Genomic DNA, 20,865 nt, shown 5'->3' on the forward strand with positions numbered 1-20,865 from the left:
GATTTTTGCTGGCAAATGTTTGACACGTTGCAAATAAAAAAACATCTCCATGCCATAATTTGAGGAACTAGCCTTGACACTAAAAGTCAAAAAACCCGAGAAAAGATTGTACCCAGTGCAAAGGACTTTCAAGTATGAAAGCAAAGAGATTGAAAGGTTTTACAGGTCTTCGAATTGATAAATTACACTAGCACTGAAATCACGCCTCGACGAATGAAAATAATTTTTTTAGCTTAAGCTCTACATCATGGTGCGTCCAGAATGGACTGCGATGAGACTTATAAGGTATAGAAAAGGGAAAAATTAATTTGAACATAGGTGTACCACACAAATCCGAATCTATTATATATGAAGTAAGATCCTGTTTAGTCAAAGCGGATGGGAGCAAAATAGAGCTTGATTTGTTCCGCACTCAGGAATTCAAAATTATTGAAGCCCAATGATTAAAGTTTTTATTTTAATTTGCCCTTGCCAAAGAGTTGCAATACACGACTTACACTCACGACTCACTTAAACACTTATGTAAGTACATTAACATACTTAAGTAAAAAGTTTCTAAGCGCTTTTATGCATTAAAAAGCTTTGTAGCGAAGGCAAAGTGTCTCAAGAGTTGTTGTACCCAAAACAAAATATAAAGTAGGCCTTTTCGACCAGCCTCTGCTGTCCAGCTTGCCCCATACGTAGATATATGCATGCAAATTTCCAAAAAAAAGTCAAGGGTGCAGTAGCAAAGGCCTTAGGGATCAGAAGAAAACCCTCAACTCGATTAATCCCATCGAAGAAAGCGCACGAAAAGAAAATAAATGAAAGCGAATAATGCAGTGAATAAACGAACCAGTCGACGCACTGGCGAACCACTGATTCACACGCGTACAGCCATTCACACATTTCTCTAAAAACTGACGACGGAGTCGGCAAAATGAAATGAAGTGTAACTGCCGACAGTTAAAACGTCGCGAAATTGCTGCCTGAGCGTGGGGTTAAGTTGAAAGGAAAATAACTCAAGAACAGTAAAACGAAAGCATCGTGACATAGCGTTGAAAAGCAGGCATTTGGCGGAAGGCAAGGCAACCATTTTAGAGTAATGAATATTTTTAGAGACTTACAGCCGGTATTAAGTCGCGCTACAGACGTCAAAAGAGGCGAGATGGGCAGCGGCAAAGGATAACAGAGATAGAGACGTCTCAAAGTTTGTCACCCATAACAGCTGCCGGCTTTGAGCGGCACTATTTTGCATTCGTAAAAGGCATTTAGTACGAAAATCAAAACAATAAAAAATCCGTTGCAAAGTGAAAAAATAAGCTGGACGCGTTTGCTCGACTGCAACTACACACGGCCGGGCAACCGAGCACTCCGCCGGCGCCACCATCGCCAACACCCCATGGCGAATATAGGAAAAAGTGGAAAGAAAGGAGGAGGAAAGCGCGCAGACAAAATGCAGATCAAGCGTAAAACTTTTGTTAGATTTTTCATTTTCATGGAGATTTCTTTCTGGCTTCTAATTCGCTTATAAAGTGGAATAAACAAAAGTAATCAAATATATAAAAACTGAAAAGTGGCACAACAGCGTGGGTGTCCAGTCAAAGACTTCAATAAGATTACGAAGACGTAAAATAATAAAAACAGTAAGAACATAATTCGCTAAGCCGACACTGCAGACAGTGGGGGTTCCGAGTTTCCGAGGCGAAGCTTTTCAAGCGCCTGGCAGCTTCAGCGGCGACTCTGACACTTTAAGAATGAACGGATAAATGTATAAAAGGATTTTCGCCTAGAATTTTGGATTATTGAGGAAAATAAGACGCGGCAGGATGTCCGTGATGAATGTGCGGGCTTGCCTCACTTATCGGCCCAGTGTTTGACTATTCTTTAAAAATCTCGCAAATATGCCATATGTTTAGTGATACAAGGGTTACCTTTTATATTTCGGTCTTAGAAAACAAAAACTAATATTAATCATTGAAAATCGATTTATTGAAAGTGAAGCTTGAAAGTGCTTCGTGAGCGAACAACTTTTGTTGGATTCGGCTCATCTAGAAACAACCATACAGTCGGTTGTTGTTTACCTTCGTTTATCATCTGTCACGTATTTCGAAGCAGCGCTTTTTCTCTTGAACAAGTGAAGCGAGTTTTTTATTGGCGCAAAGTGAATAGATTTCTTCATACTCAAGTGTTCATTCAATAACGAATTTATGCTGATATCACCAATGCCATCACATGACGATATTAGCTTGCACACAACTCCAATAGTTTCCGGAACAACAACCACGACCTTCACGAAATTCGTCTTGGAATGATTTACAACCTCGATTGCATTCACCCTACCTTTAATAAACACTGGATGGAGTTCCGCCAAAAATTGAATTTAGTACATCAATGCTCTGTTGTTGAGTTAATCCACGTCGAAAGTTATAAAAAATAATCGCGCGAAAATGTTTGCGATTTAATTCTACTTTTCGGCCGAGATGAGTATTTTAAGTTACTGTAAGCAAGATAAATAAAAACATCAAAAATGTTGACCATTGCGATAAAGTTATCAGAGAACAGCATTGGGGTTACCAGATACAGAATCTTCGTACTTCTGTATGTAAGTACATATAATACATATGTGAAGAACGAAAAAATTACAACTTAAGACTAATTTACAGAGCAACGTAACAACAGCACTTGTACTTTTTGAATCGCGAGTCTTAAAAGTGAAAGCTATAAATAATATGATCGCGATAAAATAAGAAAAACAAATTTTGGAATACAAAAAATTTATGTTAAACCTTCCGAGTGTTTAGTTAGCGGCATGCGTCTTAAGGACAGCTTTAAAGACGCTGTTCAAAACTTCATGATTTAATGCTGGTCTCCTGCAAAGGTTGAAGTGAAGACTATAAATTTAACTCGGACTGTTAATTCTCAGGATGGATTAATCAAATTTTACTTGCGGCATTTGTGGGTCCAGCCTTTATTGTATCCAGGGTATATCTTGTTATTATTCAATTGCTTCATAGCGCGTTCCATGGCAGATATTTCAACATTGTGGAATAAGTGGATCCGTAACGGTTATCTAATCCTGAAACTCACCAACCCCCGTATTATTCAGTTCATTGGCATTTCAAAAAATTGTTCTGCTTGTTGGCAACAAAAATGTAAGAGTATGTTAACAAGAAATGCGCATTTATCCCTTCTGAGTTCCATGTTTTGGAAATGTATGTACTCGTCAAGTCTTCGCTGGCACTGCGACAGTAAAAGACACTGGGCACTCACAAAGACAGAAGCGTCAAGTTTAATTCGCATTAAAATATTTATAACGTACTTAGAAACTTTAAAGGCGAATTAAAACCCAGCGCCAGATTCTGCGTATATAAATAATTGCATTTTCAGCAACGCCGGAAGCCAACAACAGTGGCTAAGATAAATAAACAAAATCCACAAACTGCAAGAAAAGAAAAGAAAAATGACAAAAATTAAGTGCCGAGCGAAAAATTGCGCTGAATTCCTTCAGCAACAAAAAAGCTCAACGAATGCGGAACCTTCCCCTCGGACACGTTCTGCTGCAGCAAGATTTTGTAGCAGTGTGTGTTGGCTTGTTTCTGCTGTTGCAGCTGCCCGTTGCCTTTCACATGCTGACTTGATACTTAATTGCAATTTCAAGCCAACGCGGCGACTTTCAGGCTAATTACACTCGCAGAAACAAAAAATAGAAATGGAAATAAAAAACCCACAGAATAGCGAGAGAACAGCGAAAGCATGGCGTAAGCGCAAAAATAGCAACCAATGGCGCACATACAAAAAGCCAAAAACAACAGCTTTTAAGGGAAGTGGAGGCAGGTTGCGAACGAACATTTGCAGTTGGTGAGGAGTTCTAGGGTGCAGGAAGCACCAAACGCAGCCGAGTAGATGGCAGAGCGCGTTGCAAGGGTCTTTCGCACGCGGCACTGCATTCATTTCATTATCCGAAGCGTTGGGCATCCGCAAGCAGCAATTTTGTTTCTTACACTTAAGTTTTTTCAGCTCGCTGGTACTTGCCGTACACACTGCAAGGCTTGTCGACGCAAACAAAAGATCAGTGGCCCATCCCACGCAATAACCTCTCTAAGGGCGCAAGCATGATTCAACTCACTCATTTTTACATACAAATATGTTTTTATGCTTCACTGTGTATTCATTTTCGAACTTTATTTTTCAACATTTGTCTGGCACTTTTTTCTTGCTTGCAGTTGCACCCATTTGTGCCACCGATCATGAAGAGCTGCTGGGCGCCCTAAAGCACGAAACACTGCTGCTAAAATGTGAAGTGGACTCATCACCGCCAGCGGAGGCATTTACATGGACATTTAACTCGTCCGGCGAACAAACAGAATTGCCCGCCCGACTGCACTCAACAGAGGTAATTATCCCACACATTAATATGCACCTACATACACACACAGAATAAGTAGAGAGAGAGAGAGTGCCGGTAGCTATGCAGTGAGGGCGCATTGAGGCTCCGCTATTGAACTCGACCTATTCAGTTGGTGTCAGTAGCATCGCACATTTATGCTGTACTTACACACATACTTTTCTACTTACAAAGCTCTCGTGACTCGTCGTTCTCCATTGGGCTGTCATGGATCCACTTGTCCTGCTGAAAGCTGGGTGGGGCCTTTTGGATCCTCCGAGCGTGGTAGCTTTTCATTTCTCCCCATTTTTAATTCACTTGACTACGATTTGCACTGCTTTAATTGTTTGTTTTTGTTTTTGTTAGTTAACCTTCTCACTTATGTGTTTCGCTTTCTCTCCAAGTTACTCTGAGTAACTAATGAACATTGGGCGTGTCAAATGGTACAAATTGATAGCTGTAGCATTCATTAAAAGCAAATAAACCAGAAATCCTGAAACCTTACAAGCTTCACTAATGAATAAATTACAACCCACTTTTCGCTACTTCTTCAATTTTTTGAAACATTTCTGCTAAAAGTATTTTTACAGGGTTTAACTGTAGTAAAATTAATTGAAAGGATTTTTGAAAGAATTATAACATATTTCCCGTTATATTTGTTTTCATAATTTGAAAACTAAAAATTATCTTAAAATATGGCATCAAGTCACTTATACATTACTAAATCCAGCAAGGCAACTTTGTGTTCTCGTAAAGCTTTATTACAATAACCCTTAAAATAAAACCCCGAATCAATGTTCCATACAGCGTAGTGTTGCAAACGCGTCGAGAATTCCTTAGAGTAATGATGTTTTCATCTGTTGCAAATAGGCGAAACGCGAATTCAATAGCATTTCGGTAGTTATCGTACCAAGCAGTGGGATCACTAGCACTTACTTAACTAGATCTGAAGTTCTAATCCATTACAGCAAGTTTAAGATTTAGAGCAAAGAGCAAGAGATTATCATACTGAAACAATATATTTATTTTAAAATTCACCTGTTTTCCTAGACTGGCATGTCGCGACTGAATTACACTCCAGCAACGGACCTCGATTATGGCACAATATCTTGCTGGGGGCGAAATTCTATTGGCCAGCAAAAGAATCCCTGTGTTTTTCAAATCGTAGCTGCAGGTGAGTAATTTATATAAACTGTATTATTATACATTAAGGACAATTTATTATTTCACATATGTACAGCTCATTTCTTAATTCCAATTAACCGAACGAGATAATGAATATATTTTATTGACTATCATATTAACTTAAAATTTCAATTGATCAATTGTGTCATTCTTTCATAGAACAAGAGACCTCACAGCCATCACCTTATCTCACTCTTTGTTTTTCTCTTTCCAGGCCGTCCATTTCCATTGCAGAATTGCACTGTCACAAATCAATCCACCGATTCACTGCAAGTTGATTGTCTGGAGGGTTTCGACGGTGGGCTACCTCAAGGCTTCATTTTAGAATTAGTGGAGTTGAATAATTTGCGTTTAGCACGGAATTTAAGTTTGTCGGTAAGTATTGGAAATATACATAACTAGTTGATCCGGCCACGCCTTGCTGTCTTCTATATTTTATACTATTATTCAAATAATAAACTATTCAATACAGGGAAAATTTCATTTACGAATAAAGGCGAAAACGTTTTTGTTAGTATCAGAATCCAGGGAATTGTTCTTGAGGTTTAATTTTGATATGTTCATATGTCAATGGAAAATATGACGAATTTAAGGCTGTTTTATCAGTTAGGTTAACAGCATCTGTCAGATCTAGTTAAAAAAGGTTTATTACCGAAAAAAGGAATCTTGTTAAGTTTAGCAGAACTTAACTGACAAATGGCTGCTACCAGACATTGAGAAAATGGCCTTTAAGATTTCGCATTTTACTGAAAATTATAATTACAGTTGAACTTTCCTAACTCGAATCACCATAATCCAGAAAAAAAACTTCGGGATTTGGCCAGAAATTTGGTTGCAATTTGACTTCTATTGCTAATTCAAGAGGTAGAGTTATGGAGAACTTCGGGTTATAGAAGTTTGAGTTATTGAAGTTTGAGTTATAGAAGTTCAATTGTATTATATTTTTTTAGGGGATTGTGAATACATGCGTATGTTTAGAAATATATACAGCAAAAACTTTCATAAACAGACACTGACGAATCAGCCTTTCTGTCCAGTTATTAGAGTTGTCCGCTTAATAGATTGTACTTAATAAATATCAAGAAATTGTAGCACCTGTCAATATGTTAAGGGATATGTGCCCCTTAATAGAGCGTCCATTTAATACAGCTTTCACTGTATTTCTAATTTATAAATTGCTTTGACTATCCTATCTTCTAAGTTGCTTAAAACTGGAAAAAGTGTGCTAAATTTTGCTAAAATTGGTTCAGTAGTTTGGGAGTCCATCGCGGACAAACAACGTGACACATAATTTTTATACATAAAGATAAAATATTGGATCTCTTTAAAAAATCATTAGAAATGTGTCAAGCGGAGGCGCAAAGCATATAGAGCAAATAGAGTACAAATGTTTACAAATACATATGTGCATGTGTCTGTATGGTACACTGTACCGTATAGACAAGCGCCGGATTACCCAAAATCATAATTTATATTAATTTGCACTCTAGACGCTAGGGATTAATTTAAGACAAATTTTGGTAGACTTTTTGGACGGAAGTAACCTTGAGCTAAGAATTATGAGATTCAGTAAGCTCCAAGCTCTTACTTTTCCTTTCCCAAGTTATAAGCTTCTAACAGAAAATTAGGCACAAAACATTACCGAAATTTTCAAAAAAAAAGAGCTTGAATCAACCCCAAGCAGCCTTTTTATTTGTACTGCTTTATCCGGAGGATCTTAAACCTTTAACCAGACGAACTAAGTGTGTTGATTTAACTTCGGATGAGGAGATGTAGATTATGGCCCCTTTATAAAAGGCTTTTGTCCCCCTCATTATTTTTCATTTTGTTGTATTTACTTATTAAATAAAATGTTTGATCATATTTAAATTTTTGCTGCCACTAAAATGTTCGCTTATATGCTATTTTTCGAATGCCTTTCATTTTACGAACATTTCGCGAAAAAAGACAGTCTTTTTATTTATTCAGTACTTGTGAAAAAATTATATGGCTGAAAAGTCGCCAAAGTGGCGCAAGGAAAATATGTTCTCCAACAAATGTACATCGTGCAGACTTAACCTGGGCTCACCAATTTATTCGAATGTCATAATACGAACATATATACATACATATATACACGCGTATAGAGTGTGAGTACATAAAGCCCTACAACAACTTTTAATGTTCACTTTTGAATTTTTACCCCGACTGCTGCTCTGACTGTCAAGGAGCTCACCTTAGTTGTAGGAATTCTGTTGTCAACTTGAGTTGTTGTATTTCCGTCTAGGTTAAAAATTTCTGCCAAGTTTTGTGCTGCTTTGTAATTTGTTGCTCACGAAAACTTTTCTGTCGAAAGGCTGAAATGTACAGTTTCACCTCGCCTTCGTCGGCAATACTCTTATGACCTAAATTATTTCAAAGAATTATTCTTAAGTATTGGCTTAAAATATCATAAAGGCTAACTCTTCGGTTCATTACAGCGCCTGTGGAAAATTTTGCGAAGAATTCGTGATGATATAGTTGTTGTAAGGGTTCGTGCAAGACATTTAAGATATTTCAACTTTTGCCCAAAAGCCGTACATTAAAGTCATTAAGCATTTAGCTCAGTAGATGGAATGAGGTGTGCTGACTCAGCAGGTTCTTTAGAAATGTAATAAATCTTCTGAAAGCAAGTGTTAAAGGTGTTTCCAGCATATTGCCTGACAACAAAGAAGAAATTCATTATAAGAATTCACATCTGTTGTTTCAGGATTTAAGTCAATTGCATTTCTCCACTTTGAAATATAAATATTAAGATACTACTTCTAAATATCTCTTACTGACTGCTTACTTTCTCTCTCGCAGCATCCGCCAGTGAGTTTTCTCATCGAAAATCTCGATCCCACAGCAACATATCGAATGATCATTTTCGCCATGAATGCCAAGGGACGTTCGGAGCCAACCATAATTGACGACATAAACTTCAAAGGCGTGGCCAAATTTACAGGTCAGTTAAATGGTATAAAATACTACGTTAAGTGAAAATAAATAACTGCACAAATTTCGACAATCAATCCTGCGAATTACTTCGGATAAGCCATGGTACGTGTGTATGTATGTGAACAGAAAGGTGTGTGTCGCCGAGTCTGCAGGTGGATTGCTGAGAGACTTTTTTGCACTTTGCGGGCTTAGAACTTTCCTAATCTAAATAAATCGCCATCAACATTCGTTATATGCTAAATTGTTGTTTTTGTAGTCGTCGTCGCAGCATAATGCGTTACGTGCAACGTACCTTTGCAACAGTAATGCATTCACCTGAGAAATGTTGATTTCATTCATTCATTCTCTCTCACGCTTGACACTTTGCAAAATAGAAATTCATGAGACTCGCACGCCACGCGCAGGAACGGTGGGCATATGCGGTAGCTGCTGGCTGGTGGCATTTGTCGCAATGCATTATCCGTTTCGCATTCTCGAAACGAAAAGACGTGCGGAGTAGTTTTACAGGGTTGTGCCCTTTGTCGTTGATTTTTTAGATTGCTAAAGGAGTATCGCAACAGAGATGAAGATATAACTGGAATAAAGATCAATTCCCACAGCGTGGCTAAAACCAACGCTTTCGTTACCTTAACCTGTGTGAGTTTACATGAAAGGTAAGATTTTTATAATTATATTAGCATCCTCAGCTGTGGAAATATGACCTTATCGATTTGCCATCAATGCAAAGTAAAAAAAGTCACGCTCATCCAAGGAAGCACCCTTTACAACTTTCTACGGCTATCTATCTGAAGTCCTCATCCCTCACAGCTGTTTTACATAACGCCATTTTTATTGATATTTCCGCGTTCGTAGAAAATCTTACGCACCATTAGAGTATTTGCGCGAATGCTCTGAGTTGAACTGAGTTGAACTGTCACCAGCTAACGCATTCTTTTTGCACTTAAAGCAATATTTTTTGTCTTGTAAGACAGTGTTAGACTAAATGCTGGGATACTTATAAGAATGCATTTACAGGCAGACGTTATGCTGGTTTATTGGAAACTTTATCATTCGCCTTTCAACATTTAGAGTTAGCCCTTCCTATCTGAATTCATGCTATATCAGCAGTGCATTTAATATTGCTCATAGTTATTCTATTTATTAATAAACTTAGAAATCATAAAAATACATACTTATTCGATCTTTTTTCGAAGCGTGAATAGTTTAATAAATTATTATAAAATTATTTCTGAATGCCTCAATGGCCTTTTTTGTGTAGGATAAGAATTTTCATATTTCCTCATCCACTTTTTCTCTTATTCATGCACAATTTTACTGTTTATGTTTTATGTCACTTGCAGTTCCTGCAACTTTTGCACTTCGGTTTCAATCTATTTCAAAACACCTTTTCAAAGATCTTGTCAACAACTACTTTTCGCTTATCCTTTGCGTTCGCCGCTCGAAGTTCTTTTCTATTTTACACTTTTTTGGTAAAAGTATGTGAAAGTGTGTGTGCCTGTGCCACTTTCCTTTCCTTGAAGTATTGAAAAGAACTGTGTGCTAACAACGCTGGTGGGATTAAGAAATTTCACCGCAGAAAAAGAGCAGATACATAAATATTAATGCACAACCGAGTGGCAATGAGTTTAACATTTTTGTTTTGTTCTTTTTGTCATTCTCCGAAATTCTCCACGAATTTTTTAGGCTTGTAGTGATTATGCAACCAGTTACCGTATAACATATGCTACCTACGAATGGATTTTTTTAGCAAATTAAATAAGAATTTACCAAATGACCATGGGTTCCCTACCCAAAACTCGATTTTGGTGATACGAAAGCTGATTTTAGCAAAATTGTGACTTTCGCTGTAACTCCAATGAACCGATATATGTGTTATTGCTGCATTTAGTATTTGGGCGTAAGCCGTTAGCTTTTGGAGCATCTTAAAGATTCTACTCACGATAGGAAAAAGTATAGGTATTGTGATAGCAGCGGAGTCCTCGCTCTTTTATTGGATTAAAGTTACTCGCTAAAAGTTTGTTCTATTTCCTCAATTCTGTTTTCTTTTGTTTGTGTTGCTTTCCAAGCCAACGAACCGCCGTGGCCTGAATGCAGTTCGCTGTGCGAACAAATACTAAACTGTATGTATGTGTGTGCGTGTGTATATGTTTTCATATCGTGTGACTCCTTGCACAGCGAGTGCGATTCCGTATGAAAAGTTGCGATTATTTAATTGTTTGTTTGCTCCTTTTTGTGTTTCTCTACTGATATTGCAGCGATATTCCACATTGGTTTCATTCATGCCACGAACGCACAGACACAGCACACCATTGTGGTGGCAACTCATTATGCATGCGAGCAAAACTTCTATAAATGTATGAATATGCACCAATTTTCACCGAAAGGTGCAATTATATCTCCTTCAAAATATCGTTCCAGCGCGTTGCACAAATTGTGGCGCGCCACTTTATTATTATCCTCTCCAACCGCAGCACCGCACATTTATCAGATACTGCAACGTATGCACGTGTGAGTGTGTGTGTTTCAGTCGTACTGTGCTAACCTTTGATTTTTTGAAAGTATTTGCCAGAAAGTTTTGTGTGGTGTTAATGCGTGAGGCAGCTGGCAGTAAATGGTCTAAATAGGTCGACTGTAATGCGCAAACTTTCATGCAGCAAAGTTAAATAGCGTAGTTACCGTTATTGTGATTGCACAAAATGCTTATCAACACACATAAACCACCGATTCAAGTGTGTGCAACACACACTGCAGGTTCTTCCATATCGGCGGAATAGAATGTATTTATTTGTCTCGAATACTTGGTACCAATATACCTTATTGCTTATGCGCATTATTTTTGTTTTCATTTCAGGTGCATCGAATGGCTTAACGGTACCCCTTTCACCATTTTTGGCAGGCCTAACACTCTTCTGTGCACTGCTCTTCGCTATATCCTGCATTGCACTGGCGGCAATTTACAGACGGTTCTCGAACAGGTAAATGCCACGAGGTTAAGATTCTATCCATTTATTTTTAAATTGTATTCAAATCGCAGAAGAGGTTTTTAAATTTGAAAGTTTTCAGTTGTAAAAGATGATCCATTTAGAGGTCCTCTACCTTAAAAAAAAAAACCATAGTAATTTCAAATTAATGATTATTCGAAAGAACATTAATGATTATTCGAAAGAACATTGACATTTTTTGTTTTTTTTTTTTTTGGAAATTATCTCTTTGAAATGTTGGTCCATCCGTTGACTCGTACGAGCATTTCGATGAGGTAACTATTTTTTTAAGGACCTCTGGTTAAGTTGATTCATAAAATTATTTCATCAACTTCTGAAAATGAGAGAAAATTAGATGAAAACGTTCTACCCAAAAAATCCTGTTGAGCTCTGAAAACAGACATCCAAAGCTCCCGCATATTTTGGTTCTTCTGACCCATGCAATACTAGAGAACAATAGCTGTCAATATCTCTCGAAGTGGCACTTTACTGACAATATCCGCTCAGCTATGCTGAAACACTAAATTCCATAAAACGAAAACATTTAAGTGAGTGAGAACTGCTCATCTAAAAATTGGACGGAGTAAATATTCATAAAAACTATAATTTTAAATGTCCATGTCAAATACTATGGCATTCGACCACACTCTCATAATTTCATGAAACATGAAACATAAGACAGAGGCGTTCAGCTCTATGTTTGACTTCGCTCTTAAATGAAAGCGGCTCTTATATTTGCTTGACAACGTCTCTGTCTATCACCACACTTTACTGGTGGCATATCAATTTCTTTCCTCCAATCTACTTTGAATTTAAATTCTTTATAAAAATACATTTCGCTCGTTTTTTCTCCAACGGCGAAAAATCATCAGTGACCATTATCAAATTATCGTACACCATTTACCATTTGCCTCATATTCCGTTGCGGTTTACATTAAACATGTTTATTTATATGCTGACATTTATCACTCTCGTGCAACTTACATTTCAGGCAAAATGATGGTAATTTAAAACCAACGAAGCACACGCAACTTTCAATACCGCCCGATTGTCAGCTAGATCCATTACAACCGAACAACCACCATCACCAACATCTGCAGCATAATCACGAGCAAAGCAATCACCAGGCCCATCACAGTCTACTACAGCCGAATGTCAGCGAAGGTGCCAATGGCGGGGGTGGCACCTCACCCTCTGTCGGCGGTGTCATGGGTGGTGGTGGCGGTGGCGTCATGGGTGGCTTGATTGGCATCGATTCGTCCACGTTGCGGTCAACGGCAACCAGCCATCATCGGCAAAGTCCGCTGGTGATGGGCGATGCATTGGAAGGTGATGACACGGATCCAGATGTTATACCCAATCAATATGGTAAGTGTTATGATGTTATGCTAATATACAAATAATGCGCCACTTGCCATCGAGCGAACGGCAAACAGTTATTAATTTTCAAATTTTTATGAGACACTGAAAAAAATATTAGTTAATCTTTGGTCGACACACATTCGTTTATTCTCATTGCATGTGATAATCCTGTTTATGAAGGCATCATATGTAATCATAATCACGGGAAGTAAATGATAGATTTTAAGGTGCTAATAATTTCATCCATAGCACGCATAAGAATCGTCATTAACAAATTTTTATAAAAAACGGGGGATAGGGCCTGATTATTGCCACCTTAAAATATTCATGATAAGTTAAAAGCTCTTTGTGGGTTTATAAGGATTTTTCAGTCTATAACACGGAGTTTTTAAGCATCATAAAGAGCCGGGTTTGCAACTGTCAACAGTGTCGTCGAGTAATACTGCTCAGTCCCGTATTCTAAACCTATAAGAAATAACTCAACTGCCAATATGCATTTGAAGCAAAGATTTCGCTATTGATTAAGTTCAAAAATTTCAGAGAATCCGGAGCACGTGGAGTAAAAAATTATTACAGTACCTTAAACAGAAAGATTCTGCCAAATCGACCATAATAATCTGAACCTTCAAACTCATTTGTTTATACTGATAAACATACCTCAGTGACATACTTAGGAAAAATTATGAGTTTTTTACAGTGTATTTGGCTATTTTAAATTTATTTAGCGCAATTTGTTAGTGCCATGTTTTCTAATATCCATTTTAATGGTGAAAATATCATATTCCCTGGAGTAAGTGTCAGCTTAACTTTTGTTTTGGAAATTACAGTGTTGGATATACATATGTATATGTTCATCGATTGTGCCATATTTACAGAGAGCTCATTTTCTAATTTATTTTAATAATGCATTGTTACAATTACTCAACTTAATGCACAATACTTTTAATGCACTAATTTAAGGTTAAACAAATATTTTAGAGCCCTAAGTAACTAGCTCAGCGTGCACTAGCAAAGTAGGTCAGTCGGCAGTTTCTTTCTATTTATGTTTTGATATTCTTTATTTTCGTGGTTTTACGCAATATAAAGGATTGCCTGGTTCTTAAGCACCTTGACAACCTGGCAGAGAGCAAAATATTATATATATATATATATATATATATATATATGTGTGTATATATATAGTTGAGCGCAACAATAAAGCACTGTGTTTACTTAAATTTCAGAAAAACGTCCACTGAAGTCGCAGGTGGCCTCGCCCATATTCCGCAGCCCCTCAGCGCGCTTACTGCAACGCGACTACAGCAGTCTTGCGGACACGGAGCGCGCTGGCACATTGAGTAGCGGGAGCGTGATTGGCGGCATCACGAACAGCTCAACACTGAGCAGCGCCGACGGCATCTCCAGTCTGGGCTCATTGGTCGGAAACAGCAGTGTTGGAAGTGTTGGTGGCATTGGCGTTGGCAACGAAGTGTTGCACTACACATTTAGGCCAAGCAAACAATTGGTGAGTAACAGACGATAACCTTTAGTTACTCGCAAACGAACTAGCTAGCTATTGCCCCTATATATCCCCCCACGCGCCACTTCTACCCACATACATAAGTATATGGCGGGCTTAAGAAAACACAGAGAGCAGTAGGTGCAGTGACACGAAAACTAAAAAATCGTCATCGCATAATAATGAAAGTAAACATTGCAACATTGCTGCAAATAACAAACTATAAAGAATGCATACTAAACCAATACCACACACACCCCTACATATACATTACGATAATTACTTCTCATGCATGCAAATTCAGGGTAGCGCTAAACAGCTCGTCATCAACAAATGCTTCAGGGATTCAAGGGAATTCGCCGCACTGTCGCACCACATCGCCTCTCCATGATTTTCTCGCCTCCACGCCCAGCAGCCCGCTTTCTACAAACAAGTATCATAAAAAATTCAGCAACGAGGACAATGTCAGAGTATATGCGCGCAGATATATATGTGGGTAGGATTAAAATCGTGCCGCGTAGGCAAGACTGCCGCTGGATAGAGGCAGAGAACATAATACGACGAGAAGTGACACACATTTCAGCGTTACAGTTCCTTTGTAGTTGCAAGGATAATCGTTCAAATGTAAATAAAAGGCTTCCCATGAACCAATATTTCGTCACAGACCTATATTTCAATGTAGATGCGGCCATTTCAGCAGAGCGCTTAAAACAAAAGAAGCAGACAAACGCGGGGATATTATAGAAAAAGAACAGTTTTTTTTTGTAGTGACGGAGATGGAGATTATTTTTCATGAGGGACAAGTGCTTTCTAGGGCTTCAACTCACAATATCGGTCATTATCAGTTGAGTCTTTGTTATGAAAGGGCACAAACTTTCAAGCGTTTTCTTAAATAAAATGTTCCACAATTTAATGTGGAGAGTCACTAATCTAAATATGAAATCCTCATTACATGTAATTCTACAAACACTTTTTCTTCTTCTTCTTTCTTTTCACATCATACCTGTCATCCAACCTTGCACCACACGCTTTCATGAATTTGCACCGTTCCATCTGCTCACCAAAATTCAATCTCATCATAAATGCGGACACAGAGTTATGCAACGTTGAATAAGAAGGGTATAACCACGTGTAGTCCACCGCTGAACATCTCGCTTTATAACACAACAACTACAGCAACATCATCACTATCCTCAACATATCACTCGACGCCACAGCCGCAGCCAATGGAAGTGAGTTTACTCAGTCCAAATAATCCGTCGGTGACTTCGTCGCTCAGCGAATATCGATTTCGGCCGGAAGTGGTAACCACATCGAATCGCATCCAGGAAAGTTGTATATAAATAGATAAAAACGAAAAATAACACACATATGACTATAAATAAAATATGTTGTGTATGTGTATATGTTGTGTATATATTAAGTATGTATTACTATATATATGTATGAGTAATGATGGATGGACTAAAATAGACTGACGTAAATTAATAATTTGTTCTTCGACGTCCATTTTTAAATGTGGTTTAAACATCCGCATCTGTGCGAGCGCAACTTGGTTTTTTATTTTCTTTGTTCGCAACAAACGATGGCACACACATACTTCATACATACATACATGCATATGTACATAACATGGTTAAAATCAATTTATAACCTGTATTATTTACCGAAGGTTGTTTACTCGTGTTTGTACTGCGGCTGTTGTTGCAGCAAATGAGCAATCTACCAAGTGACAAAATAAATACCGCTATTTTGCAGTAAATATTTGCCTGATTTAACGGAACAGTTCACAGTTTTTCAAGCCAAGCACGTTGAAAGCGGGCGCACTTTTCACTCTGAACCACCGCAAAGTCCTACAAAAAGCAGAAAATCGGTTTAACCCATTTTCCACATTCGAATAATAAAGCTTATTTTAAAGCTCTTGTCTTTAAAAGGTGTTGCTCACTTATGTTTAATATGTATTATTCACTTTATTGTCCATTAGACAGGCATTGTAAGCTTTAGTAAAAAGAAATCCATTATTTTTGCACTAAATTGGGGACTTCATTTAGCAAAGTTGGATTTATCTGACTTAAGTACTTGATATATGAACACATAGTTCGAAAACTTGTTAGTATTTTGAAGCTGATTTCACAATGCAACACCCATGGAAACCCTCATCCTTTCTGGCAAAAAACTGTGACCTTCGGTTTTCATAAGCTCGTCTTAACTTTTCACAAACAAAATCATTAGCCATATGCAAGTACAGGTTATTATACCAGATCCAAACTTCCATCGAATCAGCGCCGATATGTGTAGCACACTGCTCAGCAGAAACTCAATTCCTATTGGCCGAAGTTGTCCACTTCTGATTGTTTGCTTCAGATGTTCCAATTGTTGATAGTAAGTGGTACAGGTCCGAATAAAAAGTTTCGTCGTATGTTAGCAGTTCAGTGTAAATGATTCCATATCAGAGCAAACTCTGCCTGATAGCCAATTCCGGCTTATCCACTGTTTGCTTCGACCGTTTCACTTCACGTTGTCTTAAGTGACCTATTTTTCATCACAAGTAACCATAAGCTTCAGAAGTGATTCGGGTTTGTTGTGATTTAGCACATATTAGCAGGCCGAACCTCGGTCTATGAGGCAAAAATAACCTCAACTCGTTTTGCACCAATACATTGAGCGTCCCTTTATATTCAGCCCTGTTTAAATTGTACCTAACGGTTTCACGGACAATCGAAAAGTGTTTACATTATCCGAACGGAAACAACGAAACCACAATCTTGCATGATTGACTATGAGGACCATCAGCACCATTCACCGCTTGGCTGCGATTTCGACTTTATATGGCTATATGGCAAATTTTAATTTTGCTGGTGTTCATTTCTGATGCGTGTTGAAATAACACTCAAGCAAGTAATCACCAAGATGACTGAGTTAGTTTTTAGTTCAAAATCTGATCTTTCTAGACTTCAAGACTCAGAATTCAAGAGCCATCTATTGAAAAATAAGAAATTTCTTTAACTAAGCCTAATATATTTCATGAGGGATCGTTTAAGCTCACATAAAGCTTAGGTTGGTAACAAGTCCAAAATCGCATAATTATGGCACCCATCTGATTATCATTCACTGACAAGTACATAATAGGGTTGTGTGCTCACTGTAATTCGGAAGAATTGCATTATAAGACCGCAGAGGTGAACTCTAACGATCATAACATAAAAAATGTCGAAAGCTCTTCAAATATTTTCAAAGTTACATGCCTCTGAAATTTGCATTTCGCAATTTAGTATAGACTACATGCTTCCGAGCAAATATCAATTTTTATGAATGCTCAATGAAAGGTGTTTAGTGCTTTTCGTTAATCAATCGCCATTAAAGCAAAATAAATAAGCCATGCATAATTTATTAATATGCAAATAGCCAGTATTGTCGAACTCAGCTCGAAAAGCTCTGCATTGCAAACAGAATTAGTTCATAATATGTCGACTAACAACTCTGCACGTGTGTCTGTGCATATGCAAGCCCGATATTCAATTAAGCTAATACAAACTGCCAATTTGTGTTTAACCAACAACAATAACAAATAATACGAGAAGGCGTTTAGTGAAAGCTTTTAAATACAAATTGCAAATAGCAAAAAATAAAATATAGTAATGAAGCTGTATTTGCATATATATTTTCATGTACAATGGATATAAGTAAGAATAATAAATACATGTGTGTGTGCGTTCAATTATCCTGGTTGCGCTGCTTTGCTTAGTTACCGGTATGCTCGCTCATTGCCGTTTACATATGTGTACAAGTATGTGTGTGTCAACCTATTTATGTATATGTATGTAAATATAATTAATTATTGTTTTTAACCAAATTTTAATTATAATGAAGCGAAAAGCGCACTGTCATTTTGCATTTTGCGCAGCCAAGCATTTCAATTAAATAATAATTATATAAAATAAGTATAGAATATAGATGTACAAAAAGTCAAGTTAGAATAAATACCTTTGGAAGACTCCAAATAGTTTAATAGTAGAATGAAAGAGAGAAGAGTATGAAAAACATTTTTTCAATTATTTCTTTAGGAGATTTGTACATATCACCCATTTGTTTTAATAACTGTACTTTAACTTTAACTGTCACACGTATTTTCAGCTGCACACACTTTCATATCACATTTACACACAAAAACAAATACTAATATATTTTAACTACAATGGAAACCTTAAGGCAACTTCCTTCGACCTACCCAAGCCATTTATCAAGGGTCCTAACATATCATATTTGCATATTAAAATAATAACACTCGTTCAAACTGCTCTTTGTGCCGTTAAAGTCGGAATTTTACAGGCACACAAAAATAAAATAATTTTCAAATTTTTGAAGAAATATCACTTGGAATGTTGGTTCCAACCTGAGTCCTTGGAGGTGTGCCTCTAAACTCAACATATCAATAAGCACTATTATAACAACACTCAAGCTTAGAACAGTGAATTACATAGCCAGCTTAGCATCCTCGGTATTTTGTACCTCTATTTTACTTCTTCCCATACCTACGTCAAGAAAAATGTCTGCTAATCAATAAAATCTTATGAGGGCTTCACACAAAATGACTTCCACCCACAGATTTTGAAACAATATATAATATGCCCATGATTCGATAAAAAGATGCTCTTAAGCGAATCGAACAAACTATATAAGATGCCCATACAAACGGGCAGCACTTGAGGTGCAACTCTGTGCTAACTTGTGTTATGGTTCTTTTTCAGTGGAAAAAATTCTTTTCTTCGCTTTAAAAAATTTTGTAGTAACCTTTTATTTTTGTTTTCGATAAATTATTATAATCATTTGAATCATTGACAATGGTACAACTGATCTAAAATATAGTAAACAAAACTTATGTACTATTTAAGGGGTTACATGGGTTTCCCTGGGTAAAAACCAGACTTTCTTCAATGTTTTGTTTTTCATAAAAAAAAGAAATATTTTATTAGAATTTTTTGTTGTTACAAACATACACTATTAATAAAGAAATTCTGAAGTTTTTGAAAAAACTATTTTAAAGCGGCCAATGTGATGTCGTTTCCGGTGAGACCGCGTTGCAGGTTCATCCAAAGTGAAAAAATACGTGTTTTAGTTAAGACCTTAGCTTAGAACTTGGATGAAGAAAACTAAATCTAAAAATCGGATTTTTGGCAGACATCTTTACAAAAAAATACAAATTTCAGAAAGTTTCGCGACATTTTTTTCAATTAGTTGTAATTAAAAAAAAAATTCTTCGTCCAAGTCATTACAAATTGTATCTCAAAGATCTGTAAGAAAATTCAATAAAATCGCTTAAGTACATAGTTCTCTCTAGCCTAGCTTGAGCTCTCAAGGCTGCATCTCCGAAACTGTTACTCGGATCAACTTGACAGCTTAGGACAATATTCTAGAGGTGTTGTAGAATTAAATAAGACAATAAAAAAATACGATTTTTTGAAACCCGTAAACCCATGTAACCCCTTGCTAGAATTCAAGCTGATAATTTTGTTGTTGCTTCTACTTGCAGTTTTTGGTTTTTGACAAAAGAACAGGAGCGAGCAAAAATATGGCGAATCGGGGACAGCTTATATTAAAGTACTCCCCTTCTTTGTTGAAATAAGTTCCTTTGAACTAAATACAATCCTGTTATAGTATTAGAACATATAAAATTTGATAAGTCTCGTAACCCTGTTGATGCGGATAGAAAGGTCTTCCTTTCTTCTTTCTATATGGTAGAGTGGTGAGTGGTTTTGAAAAGAAAGATGTTGAAAGCTTGATAGTTTTCATACTATTCTTATAAGCGAGATGAAAAGCTACAATTCTACATGTTTACTTAAACGGAGATTATGACTTCGAAAGAATAAAGACAGGTGTAAAATACCATCAAAGCAGCACCTTTCATTTTGAAATTATTGGGATGGGTATATTCCATACTTGTTTTAGTCGTCATATGTTAACTTCGTTTATCCGCGCACCTCTCCTTAAAAGGTCTGCTGCCACTACAACATTTTAATCCAAATAGTTTCTGGCGAGATCAAATAACTAAATAGAAAGCTTATAATACTTTACTTACCTAACATCGCCACCCTGGTTTTAAACATGCTGGATTTATGAGACGTTTTTACTTAACTGTAGCATTCTGTTTACTATATACATACATAGTAATTGTCGAAACTTATAAAAAAAATCTCCGAATTAAAGGGATTAATTACTCGTAAATTTTGCATCCATTAAATTTCTTAAATTTCCATTTTATGACGAAAACAAATTTAGCTTCAAAATTTTAATTAGGTCAAGAATTTATATTTTTCTCAAACCCTGCACATATCTCAACATATCCATAAGTACGTTTAATATTCGTATAAATAGGTCGAGTGTGCTTCCATTATTATTCTTCGCCTAATGAAAATGCATTCTTATAAATTGCTTTGGTAAATGCAATTAAAGATTTCATTTTATGTTAAAGTATGTAGATAAGCACTTGTTAAACTTGCCACAATTTTTTTTTTGTT

At 36.9% G+C, this 20,865-nt stretch overlaps 1 protein-coding gene across 3 annotated transcripts in view; it reads left to right on the top strand.

Moving 5' to 3' along the window:
- The window catches only part of LOC126767718 (uncharacterized), a 125,872-nt gene that overhangs the window by 103,052 nt on the left and 1,955 nt on the right, over positions 1-20,865 (top strand). For 2 of the 3 annotated variants that reach the window (XM_050485264.1, XM_050485265.1), the window contains exons 11-18: positions 4,206-4,375; positions 5,417-5,540; positions 5,766-5,926; positions 8,375-8,516; positions 11,361-11,484; positions 12,482-12,858; positions 14,076-14,356; positions 15,445-20,856. In XM_050485264.1, the coding sequence (XP_050341221.1) occupies positions 4,206-4,375; positions 5,417-5,540; positions 5,766-5,926; positions 8,375-8,516; positions 11,361-11,484; positions 12,482-12,858; positions 14,076-14,356; positions 15,445-15,693 (1,628 nt within the window). In that variant the 3' untranslated portion in view covers positions 15,694-20,856. Of the gene's footprint in view, positions 1-4,205; positions 4,376-5,416; positions 5,541-5,765; positions 5,927-8,374; positions 8,517-11,360; positions 11,485-12,481; positions 12,859-14,075; positions 14,357-15,444; positions 20,857-20,865 lie in introns of those variants that run through there. The other variant, XM_050485266.1, reaches the window with a different exon arrangement.

The sequence above is a fragment of the Bactrocera neohumeralis genome, chromosome 2 (genome assembly GCF_024586455.1).
Source record: "Bactrocera neohumeralis isolate Rockhampton chromosome 2, APGP_CSIRO_Bneo_wtdbg2-racon-allhic-juicebox.fasta_v2, whole genome shotgun sequence".
NCBI lineage: Eukaryota > Metazoa > Arthropoda > Insecta > Diptera > Tephritidae > Bactrocera > Bactrocera neohumeralis.